Here is a 27,059-nt window from a genome sequence, read left to right as displayed (position 1 = left end):
TTCATCCTCATGCCTGTCCACAGCCACTTCTGAAAAGTTACAAGGTGGAGTCTGGTAGTGTCAGCCAATCAATGTGGTAGCAACATTGGTTTCCAGACCATGAAGTTCAGTTAGTTTTCTAGAGTGTTATTGTTCCATGCTAACACATTGTTCGGTGTCTGCTTGTTGAGTAATTTTGTGAAGTGTGGTGTTTGGTGGGAGTATGGATTAGCCATGAGGCACACTGAGATATTCTGTGCAGTTGCAATAAAACTGTGTCCCGGATGGTGCAGTGGTTACCGCACCTGTCTGGTAAGCAAGAGATACCGGGTTCGAATCCCAGTCCGGTACACATTTTCACTTGGCGCTGCTGATTCCGCTTAATGTCCCGCTGCATCTGAAAGCAGTGATCCCCCTTCGATTTACATATAGTGTTTCACAGCTGTGGGATCTGCATGGTGTCTGTTTTTCAAAGGGACAGACACCATGCATTCATAAAGTCTCTTTAGTAGATCTGTTACTTTTTCTGAGTGTTCTGCCACAATATGCAGTCTTTGTTTTGCCTTCCCAGCAACATATTCTACATGTTATTTTCAATTTAAATTGTTTGTAATTGTAATTCCTAGGTATTTAGTTAAATTTTTGGCGTTTAGATTAGACTGATTAATCATGTAACTGAAATTTAATGAATTCCTTTTAGCACTCATGTGGATGACCTCACACTTTTCATTATTTAGGGTCAATTGCCAATTTTTGCACCATTCGGATATCTTTTATAAATCATTTTGCAATTTGTTTTCATCTTCTAATGAATTTACTAGACGATAAATGACATCATTTGCAAACAACCTAAGACAGCTGCTCATATTGTCTCCTAAATCGCTTATACAGATAAGGGCAGCAGAGGGTCTATAACACTACCTTGGGGAAAGGCAGAAATCAGTTCTGTTTTACTCGATGACTGTCCATCAGTTACTACGAACTGTGACCTCTCTGGCAGGAAATCATGAATCCAGTCACATAACTGAGACAGTATTCCATAAGAACACAATTTCACTACAAGTCGCTTGTGTGGTACAGTGTCGAAAGCCTTTTGGAAACTTAGAAATATGGAATCAATTTGAAATTGCGTGTCAATAGCACTCTACACTTCATTTTGCTTTGACATGATGTCCTATCAGTGCGAGATCTGTACCACAACCCAGATGGAACTTCCACAGGACTGATTGGCAGAGTTTTGCTGACAACCTAGATGAATATATCTGTTTTATTCCACCAGGACCTAAAAACTACCCTTGATTCGTCGGGGCTGTTCTTACTACTGCTAAGTAGTTGATCCCTCATGGATACAGAAAGGAATAAATACCAGACTGGAATGGGCATTGTGAACAACTTTATGAACAGTATAACAAAACTGGTGATAGCAATATTGCAGATGACCTCCTCCAAAGTCTTGATGCTGCCAACTGAATATGATAGTGTGAGGTGGTAGAAAATGTAAATAAACTTCAGAGATTCAAGTAGAAAGGCATGCAGACTTCTGCGTAACCTTGGTGGAGCATCCAATAAATCCGGGCAGAAACCTGGTACTTCAGGTAGCCAAATCGCTGACCATATAGTTGCAACATCTAGATCATTCCGTGACAGACAACGTACCTCCAAAATAAAAGAACAACTCGCACCTCTAAAAGCTCAGTGCCCAAACGAATCAAATTTCTTTTCTCCATTGACACTGACTGAAATGGACGAGGCCTTGAAACAAATTAAACATGGTAAAGCACCTGGTCTGAATAATATACACATGGAATTTCTGATAAACATGGGTAATGGTGGGAAAAAATGGCTGGTCCGCTTATTCTCCAACATCCTAGATAGTGGATCACTGCTAACGAGCTAACGAGAACAAATATACTGACAATTTTGAAACCAGGTAAACCACCTGACACCCTCACAGTTTCAGACCGATTTCCCTTTTGAACTGTACTTATAAACTCTAAGAGAGGCTCATCTATACGAAGGCTTTACCGAAAGTTTTTAGCAGAATGTGTGAAAAAAATTTATTTTCAAAAAAATGTTTACAACTTTCCAAAATACTCTCCATTAGCATGTATACATTTTTCCATTCTTTGAAACCACTTATAAAATCTGTCAGTCCAAGCTTCTTTTGGGATGTCACTTAGTGCACTCTTGCGCATCTTATGAAAACTGCTGCCCTTGAATTTTTTCCTTAGTCTTAGGGAACAGAAAGAAGTCACAGGGGGCCAGGTCAGGTGAATAGGGGGGATGGGATAACACTTGCACTTTTTCCTTCTCCAGAAAGTCCATCATTCTGGCAGCCCTGTGCGCAGATGCATTGTCGTGATGCAGCAGAAGGTGCCCACTCTTGGACTTTGGATGCTGTGACTTCCATGTGGCAATGACTTTTGGAAGACAATCATTCACATACCATTCAGCATTGACTGTAGGACATGTGTCCAAGGTCACAGATGTGAGATGCCCGATTTTTGTGAAGAAAGTTGCCACCATCTTTTTTCCAGAGCTCCGACTTCGTCGAACTTTTGTGGGTGGTTCCTCCCCTGGAAAGCACCACACAGAAGACTGTCTCTTCGTTTCAGGGTCATAATGGTAGACCCACGTTTCATCACCTGTGACGATATTGTAGGTGTCTTGGGACTTCCCTCCACTGAATTTTTCGAGCATGAAATGACACCAGTCCACTCTCACCTCCTTTTGGCTTTCTGTCAGGGAATGTGGCACCCAACGGGCACATCTCTTAGTAAGGCCTAAGTGACTATGAACGATGGTCTGTGCTGCTGTTGATCCAATATTTAGGGTCCCTTCAATGTTGCAAAATGTAAGCTGTGGATCTTCTTTGATCACTTTCCTCACAGCATCAGTGTTTTCAGGAGTCACAGCTGTTGCTGCCCGACGGGGACGAGGTTCATCTTCAATTGACTGCTGACCCCTTGAAAACTTGCGAAATCAATTTCCAACTGTGACCCTACAAGGGGAAGCTTCACCAAAAACATGCAGTAAAGAAGAATGGCATTCTTTGGCACTTAAACACTTTTTATAATCGCCAAAAATCACGGCACGAAAGTCGCGGCATGACAGCTCCATCCTGCACCGTCTCTGACTCGGCACTGCTTGTGCTTTCTTACCGCGCTGTGGGGGGATCACCGCTAGCCAGGGGCTGTGCGCCCACGTCCCAAGGTCGAAAAACATTGCTCTTTCGAATGAAAACAACCCCATTGTTCTCCGCCTTGCGGTTTACGGGCTGCTAAAAACTTTCGGCATAGCCCTCGTAATAGAATTGGCAGATTCATTCTGGAAGTTATCCCAGCTGAGCAAGCAGGTTTCAGGCCACAGAGAAGTTGCCGTGACCAGGTACTGGCCCTAACAACTTTCAGGGAGGCTGGTTTCCAAGAAAACATGAAAACATCTGTTACATTCATAGATCCAACCGCACCATATGACACAGTCTGGAGAGAAGGGATGATGTACAAATTACTAAAAACAAGCCATGATAAACAATAGATATTTCTGTGTTTACTTGGGAGAAAATGTGAACAAGGAGAGGAAATTAAGTAATGTCTACCACAGTGCTCCGTCTCAGACCCTCCATTATTCAACCTACATATCTCTGTTCTCCCAATACCAGGTCAACAAAATTCTGCTCTGAGGACGATATTGCCGTTGCTTGGATCTTGAATGAGTGGGGACAATTCTCGTATAAGATCTGGCCATTGCGAGCACCTATTTTAGAAAGTGGCGACATAAACCCAGTATGGCCGTGCGGTTAAAGGCGCTTCAGTCTGGAACCGCGTGACCGCTACGGTCGCAGGTTCGAATCCTGCCTCGGGCATGGATGTGTGTGATGTCCTTAGGTTAGTTGGGTTTAATTAGTTCTAAGTTCTAGGCGACTGATGACCTCAGAAGTTAAGTCGCATAGTGCTCAGAGCCATAAACCCAGTACGAGTAAAACTGAAGTATGTACATTCCATCTGACAAACAATCTATCGTGGAGGTCAGACTAAAACTTAGTGGAAACACTCTTTGCCATAACAAGTACCCTAAATACCTTGATGTCACCTTTGACCACACACTTTCATATAAAAAAAAATCTTGAAAATAGTGCTGCCAAGGTAAAAACTCTTAACAATATTATTAAAAAATTGTGTGGAATGATGGAGATCTTCAGCAGATACCTTGCGTATATCATTCATTGCGCCGGTCTTCTCAGCAGCCAAGTATTGTGCCCCGTTGTGGCTAAACAGCTGCCACACCAACTTTGACATCCAGTTGAACCACACTATGTGGTTAATAACTGGGGCAATCTGTCAAACACCAATTTATTGGCTTCCTCTACTGAGCAACATCTATCCACCCACAATCCACAGAAGTGATGCATTGCTTAAGGAATACTGCAAGCTCCAGGAGAATCTGGATTATTCACACAGGAAAACATACCAAGTTTACGATGAAACCCAGCGTTACAACAAGAAGAATGGCTACATGCCAGTAATACTGGAGTGAGAGACCTGTGGGACCAGAGCTGTCAACTTACTGAAAATCCTGAAGATTACACTTTCATATAAAAACATCTTGAAAATAGTGCTGCCAAGTGAGTGATTTTGAAAGTATAACTGTGGTACTGCTGGCATAGAAATCAACAGGAAACTGTGGGTCAAATTGAAAAGAGCCCGCACTGAGCATGGCCGATGTGCAGACTCTCTTTACAAATGGGGTGCTACAGAGTCTCCGGTTTGTGACTGTGGGGCTCTGTACCAGTCAGTCAAGCACATTAGAAATGAATGCTCCTTGCATTCCTACTAAGGAGTTGGAGCAACCTCGTGAAAAATGATGATACGACTCTTATATGGATTAGGAAGCTAGGTATTGACATTTAGTTAGTTTTATATGTAGTTTTGTATTTTCATATTCCTGTTATACATAGTATTACTCCCCCTGTGGGCCCGAGGGTTAGAATAGGCCCGAGGTATTCCTGCCTTTTGTAAGAGGTGACTAAAAGGAGTCTCACACCTTTTGGCCTGTAAGTGATGTCCCCTGTAGGGTTTGACCTGCATTTTTCACAATTGCATCGTGTCCATCATGCATAGAGATCTTTAGCCCACTTTCTTGTCGTGACATTGCAGTCCCGCTCATCCTGCATCTCTTGAGTGAGGACACCTTCGTGAGCGCGTTTTCCTCCACCCACTATGCAGTGTCGTTTTCTGCATCAACGATGACCATGGAATTCTTTGCACCTCATATCCAGCATGGTAGCCAGTCCGTTGTGGGGCTGCCATGTACCGTGTTGGTTGGAGCCCCCTGACTACAAAGGGATCACTCTGCTGGTGCCTGTGCCATTAACTCACTATGTATGTCAAGGAGTAGATGCCTGTCACCCTGGGGCATCGGTACTCCTGGCAATGTCCATTGTGCCAGGTGGCCTTTGCCGCGGCTGGGTGGCACTAGTTGAGAGGGCCACTGGTGCTGGTGCTCAAATGCCAGCAGTCTCTAAGCATTCCAAGTCTCAGTACAATGCAAGGAAGTATGATCCTAAATCGTTCCCCTCCCTGGCCACACCATGGGAGGAATGCCAGGCTAAGGATGCCAGCGAACCTTATTTGCCCCGGTACCTCATAAGTATGAGAGCTGATGGGGACTCCTTTATCTTGATGAAGCCTCAGTTTTTTGTAGAGCATTTAGAGGACAAGTTTGGGGAGCTGGAGGGCTTGTCCAAAATGCGGTCAGGGTCAATCTTGATAAAAACGGCATCCTCTGCCCAGTCACAGGCATTACTTGCTTTTGACAAGTTGGGGGATGATTCCATTACCATCACGCCTCATATGGTCCAGAGTATTATCTTCCACAGGGGCCTTCTTTTGCAGTCTGACGACGAGCTGCATGCCAACGTAGAGCGATGAGGAATTCATTTCATCTGGCGCGTCCATCGGGGTCCAAGGGATAACCAGGTTGCCACCGGTGCCTTCATCTTGACCTTCGAGGGTGACACATTACCCAAGAAGGTCAAGGTGATGGTCTAACGCTTTGATGTGAAGCCATACATCCCTACCCAAATGTGGTGCTTTAAGTGCTGGAAGTTTGGCCATATACCTTCCCACTGTACTTCCAGCATCACATGTCAAGATTGTGGACGTCCATTCCATTCCAATACTCCATGTGCCCCACCTCCCATCTGTGTCAATTGCAGAGAGCATCATTCCCCTTGCTCACCATACTTGCAGGACTTTACAGTGAGAAAGCAAAATCATGGAATAAAAGACCTTGGACCGAGTAACCTACAGTGAGTGCCTACATCCCGTGGCTATGATCTCCTCTTATTCTGTCGCTACGAGAACAGTTGTAGCCCCATCAGTTCCATGAGTTCCAGTTGGCTGTCAGAAGCGGAAGACTACACCTGCCCCGTTTATGGGGGGGGTTCCTTGTCTCCCTGATGCTCCCGCGTCACCTACCTCAGGAGCACTGTCACCCCAACCATCGGGGTCACCAGTCCCCACTTCTCAGCCGGAGAAGTGTAAGTCTTCTTCAGCTCCTCTCGCTCCGAATGGGTCCCATGGGTCCCTCCCTTCCCAGGTTTCTGCTAGTGAGAAAGATGACACCTGGCAGTGGCTGAAGAGCCCAAAAGCAGCTGGTCACAGGGCTTCACGATCATCCTCAGTCCCAGAGACTGAATCAGTGAAGTCCACCCAGCCAGAGAAACCTAAGGATCAATGAGAGAAATCCAGGAAGAAGACCCCCAAGACCAAGGGAATTGCGGTGGCACCCTCACCACCACTGCCTACAAGCTCTGCGTCTGAGGATTAGATGAAGATTATGGCGTCTGCTGAGGACCTAGATCTTGCCATACCCTGAGACACAATGGACATAGCCTGTTCAGGAAATAAGTCAGTGGTAGCAGTTGACTCCGAGGCTTAGACTGCCTCATTGAGTGTTTCTTGCCTTCCCAGTCTCACGATCACATCATCCTCCAGTGGATTTGTGGCAGTATTTTCCTCCACCTGGCTGAGCTACGGCAACTGTTAAGCTTTACGCCTGCTTTCTGCAGTGTCCTCCAGGAAAGCTGGTTCCTGGCAATGCAGACCCCTGCCCTTCGCAGCTACAGGGGATGTTACAAGATCCGTAGCAACTGTAATAGAGTGTTAGGTGCCTCTTGACGCTGAGGCTGACAGGATATGGACGACGCAGGAAATAACTGACTGCAACATATATATCTCCAGATGGTGCGGTACCCCTGAATGTATTGGCTGCACTGATTGATCAACTCCATAAACCTTTCCTACTTTTGGGAGATTTTAACAGCCATAACCTCTTATGGTTTAGCACCATGCTTACTGGCCATGGCAGAGATGTCGAAAATTTACTGACATCCCAACTCAATCTCTGCCTCTTAAATACTGGGGCTGCCATACATTTCAGTGTGGCTCATGGTAGTTACTCAGCCATTGATTTATCGTTTTGCAGCCCAGGACTCCTCCCGTCTATCCACTGGAGATCACATGATGGTGTGTATGGCAGTGACCACTTCCCCATCTTTCTGTCACTCCCCTGGCGTCATGCCCATGGATGCCTACCCAGATGGGCTTTAAACAAGGCAGACTGGGTAGCTTTCACCTCTGTTGTCACCTTTGAATCTCCCCCACATGGTGCCATCCATGTTGTGATTGAGCAGGTCACTTCAACAATAATTTCTGCGGCAGAAAAAGCGATCCCTCGTTCCCTAGGATGCCCCCTGCGAAAGAGAGTCCCTTGGTGGTCACAGGAAGTCACGGAGGCAATCAAAGAGTGTCTCCCCTCTCACATCTCCATATTGTACACTGGCCGAAGCTTTGTCTGGACCTTTTGCATGACCCTAAGGACTACATTATCCCCACCGCACTCGGCTGTCACTTCCTCTTGATTCTTGACATGTTCCGAGGCTCTGAAGTTGTTTACACCAACAGCTCGATGGCTTTGCCTACGTCCACAGAGGCCATATTGAACAGCATTCCTTGCCCACTGGCTGCAGTGTATTCACTGCAGAGCTTGAGGCCATATCCCCGTGCACTTCAGTACAACTGTTCCTTTTCTGCTGAGTCGTTTCTTCTCTGTTCTGACACCCTGAGCAGCTTACAAGGTATTGACCAGTGCTACCCTCGCCATCCTTTGGTAGCAAATCTTCGGGAGTCCATCCCTGCCCTGGAATGGTCCAGTCGTTCAGTGGTGTTTGTGTGGACCCTAGGACACGTCGGAATCCCCGGCAATGAACTTGCTGACAGTCTGGCCCAACAGGCTACGCGGAAACTGCCCCTGGAGATGGGCATCTCCGAAACTGACCTGCATTCTGTCTTACTCCGCAAGGTTTTTCTGCTTTGGGAGATGGAGTGACATAACAGTATGCACAACAAACTGTATGTCATTAAAGAGACTGTGAATGTGTGGAAGTCTTCCCTGCAGGTTTCTCGCAGGGAATCAGTTGTCCTTTGTCGGCTCCGCATTGGCTATACGTGGCTCACACATGGTTACCTCCTCCGTCCCGAGGACCCACCTCAGTATCGCGGTGGCTCCCAAATGACAGTCGTCCACCTCTTGCCGGACTACCCACTTTTAGACACTCTGTGACAGTTTTTAACTTCAGTGTTGGTTGACAATGCCTCAACAGTAGCTTTAGTTTTACATTTTATTTGTGAGGGTGATCTGAGTTTTAGTGCATGTCCTTTGTCCCTCTGTGTCCTCTGCCCTAGGGCTTTTAGGGTGGAGGTTTTAATGTGTTGCAGAGTGAATGGCGTCTCCTTTTTTATTCCTATGGTCAGCCAGCCATGGTAATCTGCTTTCTTGTTTTTAGTCAGTTCTCCCTGTTTCTTCCATCTCTCTGTAGTTTTCTTGTCCTGTTTTGTCCATTGTAGTGTTTGTTGTCCTTCTGTCATTCTTCTGGTTCTTGCTTTCTGCTGTTATTGTGCTGTATGTGTTCTTTGTTTTCTTCTTTCTCTCTGAAAATTGTTTTACTGGGAACAAGGGACTGATGACCTTGCAGTTTGGTCCCTTTCCCCCCCTTTTAAACCAACCAACCAACCATAATATTACTAATGTCATATGTCTGTAATTTAAACTGCATGTGAACCACACAAATAAATAAATAAATAACCACAGTAAATATTTTTAGCAACAAAGTCACTAACAATAACTGAGTTCTCTGTGTTTGCCTTAATACATATCAAACCTTTATTCATAATTTATAGTAATAAACATTGACAATTCTGTTAACTGTTTTAAAATTCCTTAATCTTAGGGGAAATGCTGACCTCTATTTTCAAACGTTCCTTTAAAAAGGAAAATCTTTCAGAATTGTCCGAATTTAATCCTCATAAACTGGAAAGATGAATGAAATAAGTATTAGTCTTCAGTGGTGTTGAGTAACAGCTAAACTAATTAAAATTGAACAAAGCTCAGGGCCCAGTGAAAGCCTGTCAGATTCTATAGTGAATTTGCAGGCGAGTTAGTTGCTCTTCCGACCATAATCTGTTGTAGGCCTCTCTCATGTCACACCCATTTACAAGAATAATGGTAGAAGTGATCATGACATAATGAAAACTTTGGATCAAGGCAGTCAGGTAGATGCATTATTTCTTTATATCCAATGTGGTGTCACCGCCAGACACCACACTTGCTAGGTGGTAGCCTTTAAATCGGCCATGGTCCGTTAGTATACGTCGGACCCGCGTGTCGCCACTATCAGTGATTGCAGACCGAGCGCCGCCACACGGCAGGTCTAGAGAGACTTCCTAGCACTCGCCCCAGTTGTACAATCGACTTTGCTAGCAATGGTTCACTGACAGAATACGCTCTCATTTGCCGAGACGATAGTTAGCATAGCCTTCAGCTACGTCATTTGCTACGACCTAGCAAGGTGCCAGTACCAGTTACTATTGATACTACCTCTCGCCAGCCTGCGTGAGCTAAAACGCGTGCCTTTCGGCTTCCTCTAATAACACGGTGTTGGCTCTCCTGCCAACCCACAACATCCAAAAAGCATTTTAACTCAATACCATATCCACATTTATTGTCAGAAGTACTACCATATGGCGTATCAGTCAAAATTTGTGAGTGGGTTGAGGATTTTTTTTTTTTCAGGGAGGACACACAGGTTATCTTGGATGGAAAGACGTTGTCAGATGTAGAAGTAACTTCAGGTGTGACCCTTTCTGTTCATATTGTCATGTTGTATATTAATTACCTTGTGGACAATATTAATAGCAACCCCTGATTTTTTGCAAATGATGCAGTTATCTGTAATGGATTACGGTCCAAAAAAAGCTGCATAAATATTGAGTCAGATCTTGATAAGAATTAAAGGTCGTGCAAAGATTGGGAACTTGCTTTAAATGATCAGAAATGTGAAATTGTCCACTAAAAAAAAAGAAAGAAAGAAAGAAAGTTGGAATCAGCCTAATCACAAATACATGAAGTGGAAAGACCACATAGGCTCAGTTGTATGTAAAATGGGTTGAAGACTTCAGTTTATTGGTAGAATACTGGGGAAATGCAGTCAGTCTACGAAGGAAATTGATACAAATCACTCATGCGACCCATTATAGACTATTGCTCAGGGGTGTGGGACCCACCCCAGTTAGGACTAACTGGGGTTACTGAACACATGCAGTGAAGGGCAGTACAAATGTTCACAGGTTTATTTGATCCATGAGAGAAAGTCACAGAGATTGTGAAGAAACTTAACTGGCATACTCTTGAAAATAGGTGTAAACTATCCCGAGAAAGTCTGCTTTCAAAATTTCCAGAACTGGCTGTAATTGATGACTCTAGGAATATACTACAACCTTCTATGTATTGCTCACATATGGATCGCAAGGACAAGATTATACTAATTACAGCACACACAGAGTCATTTAAACAATTATTCTTCCCACACTCCATCTGTGAATGAAAAAGGAAGAAACCCAAGTAACTGGTACAGTGGGACATACCCTCTCTCATGCACTTCACCATGGCTTGTAGAGTACAGATATAGATGTAGACCAGAAGCCGTGGTCTCTAAGGCAATACAGCTTTTTACTGTCTCATTCATCTTCCTCTAATTTCTTTTGTTGTCTCAACTGGCAGAACACATTTTGCCATAGCTAATGGTGCTCTTTCTACAGTTAGTGCACGTTCTCACTTCTGTTGTAGTCTCATCGGCCTCTGATGTATCCAAAATTTCTGACTTAAAAGGGTTTTGAAGTTTCAGGGAATGTGGACATAATACCTGTTGGAAATGATATAAAGTGTTCTTTTTCATTTTAGTATTGTTTGTTGTTTCTAAGATATTTGTCATGTCTCCATCTTTCCATGCCTAGTCTCAAGAGTTTGTTCATGGTAAATTATCTCCAATTCACTACTTGCATCATTAAATGAAACGTACTTGACACAACTGCACTTTTTTTTATTTCTATTTTCTTATAATTATTTCCTGGCTCTGATTTGGCTATCAGTTATGTTGTACTTGTGTGAAATACTTAACCACAAAAATAATGTGTCATACAAGTCATCACAGTACTTTTTTTTTCTCCCCTCTACTGGTGGGGGGGGGGGGGGGGGAGAAGGGTGGACTCCTGGTTTCAAATACACCACTTTTTAAAGGGCCTCCCACATTTGTGTTTTTTTGTATGCTCTGATACTTATGTAGTGGTTTTCTTCACTATTTGTTTCAATAATAGGAGTTGTTAAATATGTGACATGATAAAAATGTGCATTTGTTTAATTTACCATAAAATGGGAACATTTCAGTATCAGTAGTCATCCTCTCATTTTTTTAATAAATACTGCCATTTAAACTGTGTGTAATTCTGTATATTTACAGGACGTGTCTCTGCAAAAGCAACCACTAAAAAAGCTTCACGCGAATTGCACAGAGAAGAAAGACGCAATCAAGCCATGCAGTTACGGCAAAAGAAACGTGAAGAAATGCTTCTTAAAAAACGTTTTTCATCTGGTGTCGGCAATAATCACCCTCTCCTACTATCAGTCGTCCCTTTATCAGAAAAAATTGATCCATTAGGTGTGCTTGAGCTTCTTAAGCAAGCTGATTCTGATGCTGTGATCAACAACAGTTCCACAGGCAATGTTCATATAAGGTTGGTTTTATGTTGCATAGAACTTTTAAGTAGTTAATATGAATGTGTGTGCATGTGTATAAATTGGTCTGATAAGACTTGGTCAGAAACAGAATAGCACAATGACCGTCAGATTGAGTGTATCCTCATTCCAATTCTTTCTACGGTTGTTGTTTGTTAGGTTAACCACTTTTTGTTAAATTCTTCAAATGTGATTACATAGTGAGATATAGGTTCCATTGCTATTTATAATTATTTTAAGAACACCATAATGCACCAGAGATAAGCAAACATGTTTATGGTGTCACCTACATGCATTTGTTTTGGTAAAGGATCCAACTACACAATACTCGTTCAGGAAAGTACACTATTCAGTGACATTAATGTGACCACCCGGCAAAAACCTTTGGGAGTGCGGACCATTGCGGGACTTGCTGGAAGAGACTCAGTGAGGTTCTGGTAGGTACCAACAGGGACGTGTAGCCCTGCCGACTCCAGTGCTTTGGCCACCTGTGCAAGGTTTCACAGTTGAGGATCCATGGCGTGAACAGTCTGATCGAGGGGGCTCCACAGATTCTCAGTTTGGTTTAAATTCGGGGAGTTTGGTGGCTAGGGAAGTATGGTAAACCTAGCCTGGTGCTTTTTAAACCACACAAATACACTGCAAGCTGTGTGACATGTCACATTGTCTTGCTGGTAGATACCATCGTGCAGAGGAAAAACAAAAGGACATAGTCCCTAAAGAGAGATTCATAGTTGCGTTAATCCATTGAGCATTCCACAATGACCAGATTGCTCAAGAAACGCCACAAAAACATTCCCCAAACCCTCATGCACACAGGGTGTTTGCTTTTAGACATTTCACACTACACGCCCACGGCCATCTGCCTGATGGAGCATAGGAGGTCTATTCAGAAAATTCCAGAACTTTTTCCACAAAACTTTTCTCCTCTTACTATTTACTTATTGTTCATGGCGTCCTTCAAAATACTCCCCTCCACAATTGATACAACACTCCCAACGCCGTTTCCATTTCTGGAAGCAGTCTTGGTACTCCTCTTGCTGGCTGGTGCAAAGTTCCGTTTGGAGATTTTTTTTTATCTCATCTATCACTGCAAATCTTTGTCCTTTCAACGGAGTTTTCTACTTTGGAAATGAAAAATAAGTCTACCGGGATGAGGTCTGGTGCGTATGTAGGATTTTGTTTTTTGTGCAATAGTTGTGCACCAAAAGGGATGAGTGTGCAAGTGCCTTATCCTGATGCAAAAGCCATGAATTGTCTCTCCACATTTCAGGCAGTTTCCTTCTCACATTTTCTTGCAACCATTGCAACATGTCCCAATAGTACCATCAACTGACAATTATCAGCACATCATTGACATTTGACCTGACCTGACAAGCTGCTTTTTTGTCTTGGATAACCTTCCCCGACCCAGTGTGTAGATTGTACCTTGGTCTCTACATCATAACCTTAGACCCATGTCTCATCGCCAGTTATGATTCTCTTAATGAACATCTCGTTCTCAGTTGTGTGATCCAAAATCTCTTCACAGATTACAAGGCAAAGGTCTTTGTGGTGAGCCATGGGACGAGCTAGGGAGCAACAAGATGCATTCCAAGATGCTGTGTCAGGATTTCATGATATGATCCAACTGAAATGTTACATTCTTCTGCAATCGCTTGGACAGCCAGTATTTCATTGGTGTGCACAAATTTGTTGATGTTTCCGACATGAGCGTTGTCAGTAGACTTCGAGGGATGTCCCATCTTTTAACGTGCATCCAGTCATTTTTAAACTGTGTGAACAATTCGTAACACCGAGTATGCCTTAAACACTCATCACTGTTGGCTTCCTGCAGCATTCGGTGTATCTCTGTAAAGGCTTCCTTGAGTTTCATGCAAAATTTAATGCAGACACATTGCTCCTCTAACCCTGCCATCTCGAAATTCGCAAATTGTGTGACACAATGTTCTACTCAACACAGCACTGAACAATAACTAACAGACATACAACAATGAAAACAACCAATCTTTGTCAGTATAATTTAATTGGATGGATAAAAATCCACTCACCAAGTGATAGCAGAACACACGTCCTTTTCATGTCTAGCATTCCCTCCCATACAGCCTTGGCATTTGAGGCAAACATATTTGTTCGGATGACGATTCTTTACAGCAGTACACCACTATTCTCATCTCAGCCTTCACTGGATGTAATTACCCTATCAGCCTAGTTCAAAGGCAAGATTTTGCTGGCCATCACATTCAGTCCTGGTGTTGCTGACCCCTCCCAAAAACAGCTGCGGAGCACATCACTGGTCACTCAGTATTATCCTGGCCGGCTACTCCAACAAGGCCATTACTTCCTAAAAACGTGCCCCGAAATGAGGTCCATTCTGTCTGAGATTTTGCCCACCCCACCTAGAATAGCTTTTCATCACCTCCCACTCTCTGCAATATTCTTGTCAGATGCTATGCTCCTTTACACTCATCTCCCACTGAGACCGTCCCCCCACTGCAAGATTTGCTCTATGCACTCTCCTACTACCAGCTATACGAGGCCTGTAACTGGCAAAATGTATACTATCAAAGAGAGAGCTGCTTGTGAAAGGACACATGTCGTATACCATCTGTTATGTAAACAATTTTTGGCCTTTTACATCAAAATGAATTAGGATGAAGTTAGGATGAATGGGCATAGGCAGAGGGTGTATGCTGGTAACACACAATATCCTGTTGCAGCACATGCTCTACAACATGACAATCATGACCTCGGTACCTGTTTTCGCCACACGCACCATCGGGATTCTTCCCCCAGACACCAGTTCTCAGAACTCCGCTATAACATGTTCTTGGTTCTTGCCACCCACCTGGCCTTAATTTACCTCTCTCTCTCTCTCTCTCTCTCTCTCTCTCTCTCTCTCTCTCTTCCCACCCCCACCCCCTCCCCCAACTCTGTTATGTACAATGGACTCAGCTTTTCACTCTTATTAACTCATTCACGATGTTTTCGCAATAATCTCTGTCCTGCATATTAACCCGTCTTCCACGTTTAAGCTCTCAAGTTTTCAAATCTCGTCCAGTGCAGCCCCCAACAACCAGTCTTTCCTTCCCATCTTGTCTGAAAGTCTCCCTGTTGTGTGGTTCTGAAATCTACTCCTTTTCCTAGACCTCACTAGTCATTTTCTTGCATCCCTCTTCCTTCCCCTTCAATCTTTCTGCCTGAAGAAGGAGCCACTTGCTCTAAAAGCTTGCCTGATATAACGTTATTTTTGTGTGTGTGTGTGTGTGTGTGTGTGTGTGTGTTCAGCCACCGCTTGGTGAGTAATTTTTTAATCTTTACATTTACATTATATAGACATAAAACAATGAAATTTTTGGCAATTTCATGTAAAATACAGGTGTGTGCATGGATGCCAACCGCATTTCGCTCCAACACATCATTGGTGCGAAACTACGAATGTTCTGGAATTTTTTGAACAGACCTTGTAAACTGAAAAGACGTGGACCGAATGAGGTGGCGCAGTGGACTCACATTCAGGAGGACAGTTCAATCCCATGTTCGGTCATCCTGATTTAGGTTTTCCATGATTTTACTAAATCACTTCAGGCAAATGCTGGGATGGTTCCTTTGTCTGGGCATAGCCAGCTTCCTTGCCCATCCTTCCCTAATTCGATAAGACCAATGACCTCACTGTTTGGTCTCTTTCCTCAAATCAACTCCAACCCAACCACTCAATAGATGTCCAGTTGTGGTACTGGCATGCAAATACCAGCCTTCATTGCCAGTGAACAGCAGTTAGCGTGAGTGCATGAACCAGGTGCCTGCTGTGGAGGCCTGTACGTAGCAACATTCGCCGAGTAGTCATTGAGGAGAAGAGACTGTTGGTATCCTCATGGTTTGTCTTGGCAGTCAGTTGCTCAACAGTCGCATATCTATTTGCCTATTCACATCACTGCACCTGTTGTTGCCCCGTATCATCTATGCCCTGTTGTGCACAACAGTTGCCTCATAGCCAGTTTTGGATAACGCCATTGTGTCATGCATGATATACTTCAACCACGGTAGCATGTGAATAGCTTACAAACTTACCTCTTTTGGAAATTTTTTCACCCTTGGCCCGAAACCCAATAATATGCCCTTTTGGACGTCAAATAAATCACTCCGTTTCCACATTACAACAATGACTTTACTTTTTTCCACATACCCCAACACATTTTATGTACCCTTCACTGCTACGACTGCCAGCAGCTGTCTGTGAGTGGTTATTGCATTTTGTTGTCAAACATAGGCGGCGGTCACAGTTATGTGACTGAACTGTGTACGATCAGGTATATTTCTTAAGTGAATGGAGTGTATGCACATTAGCTTCCATTGACAACAACAGTCTGTGAGCAGTAATGGTTCAAGTCACTCAAGAGAGATAGAGTTGACCTTGTGAGTATGACAGTTATAATAAAAATACATAAAAATTAAAGTACACAACACTATCCTACTTTTGGAACTAGTAAGGAAGGAGAGAAGAACAGAATGGGGAAAATTAAAAAGGAAGGACAGGTCACTAAGACCCCAGGATGAAACCACCTGTGTGTCTGTTGGCAGTACTAAATATTTCCCATCGTGAAAGGAATTACAGGCAAACAATTCTGTTACATTATTTAATAGTATTCTTAATTAAATTTTACTGTTAATACAATTAAGTGTGTCATTACACAATCCTAAGACACCAAGAAGCTATATAAATGAGTTCCCCATGAATGCACTGATGCATCTCCTGTAAACATTACATCTGTAGACAAAGTAAAGACATAAAGAAAACTTCATTCCAGTACACTTCATAACTGCTAGACATTGCTGGAGACCTGAAAGTATGTCACAATGACCTAGTGATTGTCAGGGGTACATTTTACTGCTTTAAAACACCATCAAATCCTGTATGTCAAGCATAATAGTGCAGAAATTTTGGTTTTGTATGGTGAGCCTCTGCCTCATGTACTGTGTACACAAATTTCTTCTAGCTGACTACCATGTTTTAAGCTTTAGGAATAACTTACTCACAGAGAAAAAAATATCTCACTACAAATACTTTTGGTTAAATTATGTGGGATACTTATATGTAAATCAAAGTATAAAGCTACTCTGATGCTTTTCTCTTAGTACTACAACTACAGACACATAAAAAACCAGTACTGACTTTTAGAGGGCCATGATATTGCTATATTCGACTGGTGTTACTGAAATTTTAATCAACTTGTTATTGATACTTATAATTACTTTAAATCACAACAACTAATAATAATATAACCAGTGCAAAGATGAAATCTGTATAAAGGATATCCTAAACCTATAGAGTCACATCATACAGCTAATAGTGACCTTATAGCTGTAAGAAACATACGGTCACAAATGAGTATTTTTGTTATTATGAGCGGGGCGTGTGGGCTATTTGTTTACAAAGTGCTCATGTTTTATAGCAAATAACTTCCTGCCACATCAATACTGGTGGTTCCTCCTTGAAAATAAATACATGACGAGTTTTATGTGCCCATGGTGGAGTTCAACACCTTTAACATGTAGTAATAGATGGAGCATTTTGCTCATGAAATGAACTTTTAGACATGCAAGTATTTGCATATGCTACTGTATTGTGCAACAGGATGTAGTGCCAGGAAAGCTGAACAAATATAGGGAGAAAGGGTTTATAACACGCATCAACCTAATTTGAAGAAATTTACCACTCTAGAGTAGAAACATTTGAGAAAATGAGTCATTCAAGCTACAGAGAGCCGGACAGATATCTCAGCAAACAATTACTCATATAGTAGCAGTTGAGGAAAGAGTGTTTATTCTTGTATCATGTGGGTAAGCTTCATCACTAATTACGTGTCAACTATCTCATGAAATGAACACTTTGAAGGGTATGGTGGTCATAACACAACACGTCAAGCTACGGAACCAAATTATTTTGAACCGAGAGTATGTAGTTGTTTAAAAGGTATATTTTATCTGACATTATAATGTGTGCTTAGTGACTGGCAGTTGTCACTTAGCTTAGTATCCTTTGCTGTTTGTTTGGTTGTTATCCTGAGGTGGGGCCACATTGTGCAACAGTCTGACAAATCCAAACCAGTGTTTATCTTGAAAGTGATGCTGTACAAGTGTGTTATTGAGGTAATGTACGATATCAACTGTGTTTCTCTTTTGGTTAATGGAAGTTACAGGGATTGGAGACAAATTCGGGAACACCATGAGAAATGTATGGTTGAACACAAATGTGGATGCTAGCCAAGCCTGCAGATTGTGCTGTTATATTTTATCATGAATGGTAGCTATGCAATGTCCTCAATAAGTTGCAAGAGTTAGGCACGGTCAGAACAGTGCCATGTGTAGTTATGAGTTATATTATGTCAGAGCTATGTGACCTCAGATGTGGGTAATTTGTTGGTGCTCACATGGTAGGTGCTTCCATAACCAAAGTAGCTAATGTGTTTGGAGTTTCAAGAGACACCATATTGAAGATTTATATTGCGTACAGAGAAAGTGGAAAAAATAATCATCTACTATGTCACAACATGGACGAAATTGTGTGTTGAACAATCATGACAGACAGTCATTGAAAAGCATTGTTACAAAAAAATAGAGGACAACAGCTGCCAAAGTCACTGCAGAAGTGAATGTCACACTCACAAATACCTTCAACATAAAAAAATAAAGAGAGATTATTAAGCAGGGGTTTGCAAATTGAGCTGGAATCCCAAAAGCACTCGTCAGTGGTGCAAATGACCGTAACTGGAAAACATGCTTCCAAAAGCCTTTAAATCTGGTCTGTGGAGCAATGGAAGAAAGTAATTTGTTTGGATGAGTCTTATTGCACACTGTTTCCATCTTCTGACCACATTTGCCCCAGGAATGAACCATGGTGGGGATTGGTTGATGATTTGGGTGGCCATATTGTGGTATTCCATGGGTCCCATGGATACTCTGAAGATACATTACCGCCAAGGATTATGTGGTCATTTTGGCTCATAATATCCATCCCATAGTACAATATTTTCTCTCCAGTGGCAATGCTGCTTTCCAAGATATGGCCCTTGTTCACATAGCTTGCATTGTCCAGGACTGGTTTTGTGAGCACAAGGATGAATTTTTGCATCTCCTCTGGCCACCAGTCACCAGGTATCAGTATTGTTGAGCATTTGTGGTCTACATTGGAGAGAGGGGTGACTGATCACTATCCACATTCCTCATCAACTGAAATTGCTACGTATTAATGTCTAGCTTTGGGAGACTTGGAACAAAAAATGGCTCACTGTGGCCGTTATGAGCAAGCTACATACCATAAAACAATCCACAATTGCATGGCGATCTTCCTTCACCTTTCTCAAAGGGAACATTCACTGTCCATTCACATTAATGTGATCACCTGTCATAAACTTGAATAATCACCTTTTACATCTAGGATCTGTATTTATCCATTCCAAGATGACTGGGAGTTGTTTTGAATGTCAAAGTTTTTCCTATGCCATATTTGGCATGTTAATATGTTGTGTTTATGGTGGTTCCACATTTTTGTCCAGACCTGTAACTTGTCAGTGTCTCACTCCACCACAGATTCCAATAAACATGCTCCATTTATAGATATCTGTCTAGATGACATCTCAAGTTACATGAGACAGCTTCATTCCACTTCTTGTGATGATAGTGGCTGTACTTAATTTTCCCAAATACAATATTACTTTAAGGTTGAATCAGAATATCTAGTGTGATTACCCAAAAATTTGTCCATAATATGTTTGAAGCCTGATTTAGGTAGCATTTTTTCCCCACAGTTTTGTCAAACTGCATTACATGACAAAGTTAGGTGGTGTGATGTTGAAGGCACTCAGACTTTAATTCAGATGAGGAGTGTTCAAATCTCCAGCCAAGTATCAAGAGGTTTATCATGATTGTCATAAATTTGTTAATGTTGAATGGTGAGATGGGCTCGCTTGACGGAACATGGATGAAGTTGTTCTCCATCTTTGTCGAATCCAAGCTTTTCCTCACTCTCTAATGGCCTTGTCGACAGAATATGAAACTCTGTTTTTCCTTCTTTCATTTTGCTTCCTGAATACTGAAATGATTCCTCAATAAAGGCAATAGCTTATCTCACTTTTATTAATGTAGATGGTTGTGGCACTAGCAGTATTTCCTGCCACCTCTTGATGCCCAGCAAATATTCATATTTTTTTTCTTTTAATAGTTATTTAAGTGTTTTATGTCAGTATCTACATCTTGTATCAAGTGTTGCAGCTGTACACACCTTTTTGTCCCAGAATAATGTACAATTATTTTCACTACTGCTAGAAAAGTTCAAGTGACATACATAAAAAAGTAATTGTATTGTTTTTGTCCTGTCTCTAGCATTCCTCGACTGAAACAGCGGTTTACTATAGTATGCCCAAGACATGGTGACTTGTATGGTGTATTGGATGCCTTGAAAGTATCGGATACAGTATTGTTTCTCCTATCAGCTGATGAAGCTGAAGGCTTAGATACAACAGGAGAAGTACTACTCACAGCTGCAATGGCTCAAGGATTGCCGACACCAGTTGTTGCTGTAACACATCTAGACAATGTACCAATTAAGGTATTTACTGATACTGTACTGAATAATTTTCATAGAAATTGTGATGAAATCAACACATAAACTTGTTTTTCTGTCTCTACAAATTGTCCCCTTGACTGCTCGTTTTAGCACCATGACCACTCTTTCTCGATTGGTTAGAAGATTTTTGTCGCTAGCCCTTGTGTTCTTCTGGTAATTGTTTTCCATAGGCAGCTCCCTTCATTTATATTTTTAGTACAATTTCATTTCATTATCCATCACTTTCATTGTTAAAATCCCTCTGTACTTCCACATTCCAAATATTTCCGGTTTCATTTTTTCTGATTTTTCCCACAGTCTATGTTTCACACCCATACAAGACAATACTTTTGGAATTTTGTTCTAGAAACTTATTCTTTAATTTTGTGTCAATATCTGATGATGCCAACAGATCCACTTTTTTAAAGAAAGTTTTCTTCGCCTGCACCAATTTATTGTTGATGTCTCCCTTCTTTTGTCTGTCCTGTATAACCTTCCATCTTAAAGATTAAAAAAAATTGTTTCCTTTCTTATAAGTTATTTCTAAGTCTGATATGTAAGAAGTCATTATTCTCCTTTCTGCTATTTTATTCACTTTCATAATTTTCACTATCTGTAACCCAAAATCGATGCCAGCTAGTTGTACATTCCATTTAATATTTGTCATATGGTTTGCTTAGTTTTGAGTAGAAATGCAGTGTGTTATGGGAAACATAATACCAGTATATGTTGCCCTTGCACCTATGTTTCTATTTTGAAATTTTCATCCTGTTCCTTCATTCAGGGTGTATACGACCCGGGACAACCGGGAGATCCGGGGGAAAACCCGGGAATTTATTCATCCGGGAGAAAACCTGGAAAAACCCGGGAATTTTTTAGAATTCCGGGAATTTACGTTGTTTTAGTTAAATTTTTTTAAATTTTGACTGGTAAGAATCGATACTCTAACAAAGGATATTACTGTATCCTGCTACTGCAGAATAGTACTGCAACAATAAAACGAGAATGAGAAAAAAATATGAAAATAAAACATAAGTTGCAAAGGAAATGTGCCATGTACAATAACAAAACACAGCTGTTTGCCAACAGCAAAATGTGACAAAGGCTTTAGGAAGACTATGTAATGCTTCATGACAACAAATTGCTTCCAATGAGCGTGACGCCACAACTGTCTACATTAAATGTGTTTTAGCAGTTACGAGTGGGCTTGTATCCATGCGCAGTTGAGTGGCGTATGAGGTACAGTTGTACCTTCTCCCCCTTCTGGCTACAGAAATGTGCCTGTTGGCTGTGTAAGCAGTCGCAGCAAGCAGCTAGATGCAACCGGGAAAAATTTTACTGCTGCGTCCAAGCTGCCAGATTCGCGCAGCATGCGCATCAGGCACGGATATCTGAGAGGAAGGTGGGGGGGGGGGGGGGGTCGGCTAACCGAGGTATCTGACCCGGGAGACAATTGTGGGGGGAGCGCCAAATTCATATTCTTCAGGAGAAAAAACCTTGTTTCACAAAGCGCCTAGCATCCGGCCCACGTTGGACTATCGATTACTCATATGATTTTGAAACGCATCCCTGTTGGTTTCTGAACACCCTCTGTACGTTGATTTCTGAATGAATCATAAGCTGATTTTTTTAATGCGTGCATAGTGTACGTGATGTCTGACAGGGGAATCCTCCTCGCATCTAGAACTAAACTTTCCTGCAGGCAAAAGGGACCGGACTATACGAGCTGAGCGGAGTAAAGCCGAACGAGTGAACGCCAATCGCTGTCTGATGATATTGTTGATTGGGTTTGCAAATGATAAGCATTGTTATAATTACTAGCGAAATCCATAGAGTCACACTACCAGAGTGGAAATAAACGACTAACAGGAATAACAGGTAAGAAAGATTACGTACTATCTTCTCGGTGTATCCAAGAAAATGAAATTTTGTCAGAAAATTTTTGGCCAGATCGCTACACTAGTAAAGGCCAGTTGTATGGTCCCCGTCTAGCAGCCGCTTAAGTTCTATTCTGGAAGTAGGTTTGCACGAAAATATAAATGCCTAACCAGATCAGGGATAACTAAACCGGTGATTCTGGCACAGTTAGTGAAGTTAATCGGCGTATAAGTTTTGACAAAGGCAAGAATAGTTCCAGAATTAGTCATGACAAAATTGTTTATTAGAAAGAGGAAGGAGAAGAAACAGGGACGTCACACAAATTAGGGAAGATATTGACAATTCCAAATTTACATAAAAATGTTGTACTACTGCTTTTTTATCTCATGCTCGAGAAACTGGAGCGTATGCATGAAATGTGAAACTATTTTCTAATATAAAGCTTTTTGCTTGTAGTAGGCCTAATAGGCATTTTATGCTGGTCTTCATGAATTATATTCTGTCATGTTACAAAAACAGTCTCGTTTATTTGGTGTGTGTTACAATTTCTGCAGTGTTAGAAAGCCCTATTTTGTTTTATAAAGCAGACACTGACAAAATAGGCGTAATCAGATCGAGAAACCACACCAGTCTTGGATACTATTTGTATTAATAGCTTACTCAGTATTGGAGAACGATATTTCAATTTTTCATGTAGCTAAATGTTTGACTAACTTTGATGAGGTAATAGATTCTTTTGCAGAAAGGAAAGCACACCATGTAAAGCTGTAGCAATATTAGAGAGAAAACAATGCTAGGAGCTAAGGATTGAATAAATGTGTACTGTCTTGCTCGTCTCTTGTCTTTACTGGTTTTATGTATCCTATATTTAATTTTATGTCACTTAAAACAGAAAGTTCTTAGTTAACAGGCAATAAAGAGTGCAAATTTTCTGGAGTTCTTGTTCTCCCGATTACAAATAATTCCATCCAGTATTAATTGCAAGGTTTTTTTTTCTTTCTTCTTCTTCTTCTTCTTCTTCTTCTTCTTCTTCTTTTTTTTAAAAAAAAGAGGGCAGGATGTCGAACCGGACGACTGGGAGCAGGAGAGGCACCACAGGACATTTTAATTTCCACTGTCCTGATTATAGTTTGATAGCATCCAGTACAAAATATAAATATACATGCTTCAATTCCAGGGAGCGAAATACAGTGACGTGCGATAGAAGAATGCTGTGTGAAGAGAGGTGGCACTGCACTCTGGCACACTTAAGAGCAAATAACATGTCATACATTTCCTCGGACATATGCATCAGACATCTTCAGAAAGATGTCCGCTACAAAATGAACATATTTTTGAAAACTCGATTTTTTTAAAGTTCCGACGTCGTATCTCAAACGCTCGAGGGAGGAGGGGCGGGGGTCTAAGTATTGCCCCGGTTCGGAAATATCGTAGGTCGGCGGCTGATGCGCAGAGCAGTTGGAGTTACAATGGGGAAGTGTGTAGTCTCCATGTAACCCATGTTTACATTTAGTGATTTTGCTCTTTCATCTTTGTTTACTGCTCTTACGTCAAATGAAAACAAAACGGATTTCTGTGGCCGAGAGCTATCAAGTGAATTAAAATACATTCACATAATTACGGATGGCTGATATATGTTATTAGTTTCAGATTTTATTTATTTTTTCCACTTTTCTGACAGTTGTGCATTAATTGCCTTGTAGAACAATGTAGTTATTTTTGTCGGTTTGCTAAAGAAATTTGGTTTTTATTAACCTTTTATGCTGAGCCAGTCAATATGTTTGAAACGAAGTGTTTGGTTCCACACTATTGGCTAATTTCAATTGCTAGCTCCATTTCAAGTGCACGTTTTCATCTTCTAGCACGTGTGGCATTACAGCATAATAAAGAATCAAAAATGAGTCGATATAGTACTGGTACTCCAAGAAAATTTACATGACGAAACCCATACTGAAAAGCTTAATATCAGGTTGAGGCCTACTTCATTGGGAATCTGGATATACGAATGTGCTCCTTAAGTATGCACTTTGAATGTGCCATTTTAGTATGGTTCATGAAATTCCGATGCTTTTGGGGGATCCTCTGATGTCTTTTTTTCTTTTATGACATAATGTAAGCTCTTTTTAATGTTTTACACGTACGAACATACGGGCTTCCTGCGTCATAGCACCTGCCAAAGCGCGGTGGCGCCTGTTATCTGCCACTCTCTGACAAATACTGAAACGAACCTATTTCTAACAGATCGCAGGAAAATATTGCGAATGATGGTTTGAAAAAAGTAAATTTCCTTTTACACAAGGTGAACTATGTGCGAAAATGTACGATGAACTTCTTAAATCACAGAGCGTTTGATGGCAAGCCATTTAGAAGTATTTCGAGCCCAGAAGATCACACATTCATGTTGTTGTTATGAGCAAATTGATGTAGTGCTATGAGAATCTCCTCTGCGGTAGCTAATTTACTTGTGGAAAACTTTAAGGACAATTCACTGGATTCGGCTAAAAATTTTACTGGCACATTTGTGTGATATATCTTAAAGTGTAACACGCGCAAAAAAGATCAACATTATATGTGAAAGCTTAGCTTCTCTTGCAGCTTATTAACCTTAGAGACAAATGTTATATGTGAAAGCTTTGCTTTTCTTGTAGCAACACTATGTATATTAATTTAAAACATTAACTTTTCCTGTTTCCGCACTATTTAACAATGTTGTTGTTATTAGCTGATTACATCATGTGTGCTGGGGTCTGAATATCCGCTGTCATGGACTGGCGAGATCACGTGACATGAGCTATGACTGGCTTACAAAAGCACATCACAATATCGATTACAGTGGTTCGGAAAGTAACATGCGGTGTTCGGTGGAATTCGAATTTATACTTTTGTAATACGAAAATATGCAGCGTACATGTTCCTGCACATCAAAGAACTTTCCAAAAGGGGTTTTCTTCCCTGAGTTTCATTTTCTAAAGTGCCGGGAAATTCTTTGCCCGTGTATAAAAACACCATTCAGAAGGATTGATAAGTTTTACAGTTCCGAGGGAAAATATACTGTCAATAAAACGGAAAAAGTGTGTTTTCATCTGGGAGAAACTGTATTTTTAGCTGGGGAATCCGGGAATTTTTTTTCCTTGTCCGTGTGGACACCCTGTCATTGCTTCATGGTCAAAAAAGTTATAAATATTATGAGAGGTGTTCAGTAAGTAATGCAGGCATTTTTTTTCTAAAAGCAGGTTGGATTTATTCCAAATTCCAATACATCATATTATTCCCCAATCTTTTGGCTTCAAGACCTGTTTTTCAACATAGTCTCTGTTCAATTTGACAGCCATACGTCACCATCCACTAACTGCCTGTGGATTGCTTTCTTCATTGGGCCAAACAGTCGGAAATCGGGTGTGAGATCCAGGTTATAGGGTGGATGAAGAAGAACAGTCCAATGAAATTTTGTGAACTCTTCTCATGTGTGAAGATCTATGAAAGGGCTTCTGTTGTCATAGAAAAGAAAAAGCTCATTTGCATTTTTGTGGTGACTAACATGCTGTCCACCTGCGGGTCCTGGGGTAAGAATACGCCTGAGGTATTCCTGACTGTTGTAAGAGGCGACTAAAAGGAGTTTCACACGTTTCGGCCTTTTTGATGGTCCCCTGTAGGGTTTGACCTCCATTCTTAAAAATTTTCCCGAAGAGTAAACCAATTGGGGAACAGCGCCTTACGTGGCGCATTGTGTCCATCGTGCATTGATATCTTTAGCCCACTTTCTGTCCGTCGCATTGCAGTCTTGCCCATTCTCCATCTCCTGAGTGAGGACACCTCCCTGGGTGTGTTTCCACCATTAACTATGCAATGATGACCATGGACTTCTTTCCACCTGATATCCAGCACAGTAGCCAGTCCATTGTGGTTGGGCCGCCATGTACCCTGTTGGTTGTAGCCCCCTGACTACACAGGGATCGCCCTGCTGATGCCTGCACCGTTAACTCCCCACGTATGCCAAGGGGTAGATGCCCATCCCCCTGGGGCATCGGGACTCCCAGCAATGGCCATCCTGCCAGGTGGCCTTTGCTGCGGCTGGGTTGCGCCCGTGGGGAGGGCCATTGGTCGGAGTGGGTGGCATCAGGGCGGATCACACATGATGAAGCATAGTCCATCATCTCTTGCTGGTGGTGAAACACCAGCACACTCTAAGCATTCACGAGCTCAATTCAACGCAGAGAAGTATGACTCCAAATCGTTCCCCTCCCTGGCCACACCATGGGAGGAACATCAGGCTAAGGATGGCAGCGGATCTTATTCGTCCCGGTACCTTGTATGTTCAAGAGCTGTTGGGGGGGAATCTTTCATGGCAATGAAACCTCAGTTTTTTGTTGAGCATTTAGAGGAGAAGTTTGGGGAGATGGAGGGCTTGTCCAAGATGAGATTGGGGTCAGTCTTCATCAAAACAGCATCCTCTGTCCAGTCACGG

General features: G+C 41.9%; 1 protein-coding gene across 1 annotated transcript in view; it reads left to right on the top strand.

The window, feature by feature from the left end:
- The window catches only part of LOC126473296 (pre-rRNA-processing protein TSR1 homolog), an 86,501-nt gene that overhangs the window by 6,519 nt on the left and 52,923 nt on the right, over positions 1–27,059 (top strand). Inside the window, exons 2-3 of the mRNA XM_050100264.1 lie at positions 11,837–12,110; positions 20,494–20,719. Of these exons, the coding sequence (XP_049956221.1) occupies positions 11,837–12,110; positions 20,494–20,719 (500 nt within the window). The remainder of the gene's footprint in view (positions 1–11,836; positions 12,111–20,493; positions 20,720–27,059) is intronic.

The sequence above is a fragment of the Schistocerca serialis genome, chromosome 4, assembly GCF_023864345.2.
Source record: "Schistocerca serialis cubense isolate TAMUIC-IGC-003099 chromosome 4, iqSchSeri2.2, whole genome shotgun sequence".
In the NCBI taxonomy this organism is placed as follows: Eukaryota; Metazoa; Arthropoda; class Insecta; order Orthoptera; family Acrididae; genus Schistocerca; species Schistocerca serialis.
The sequence above is the reverse complement of the archived record's forward strand: the minus strand, read 5'-3'. Positions and strand labels throughout refer to the sequence as shown.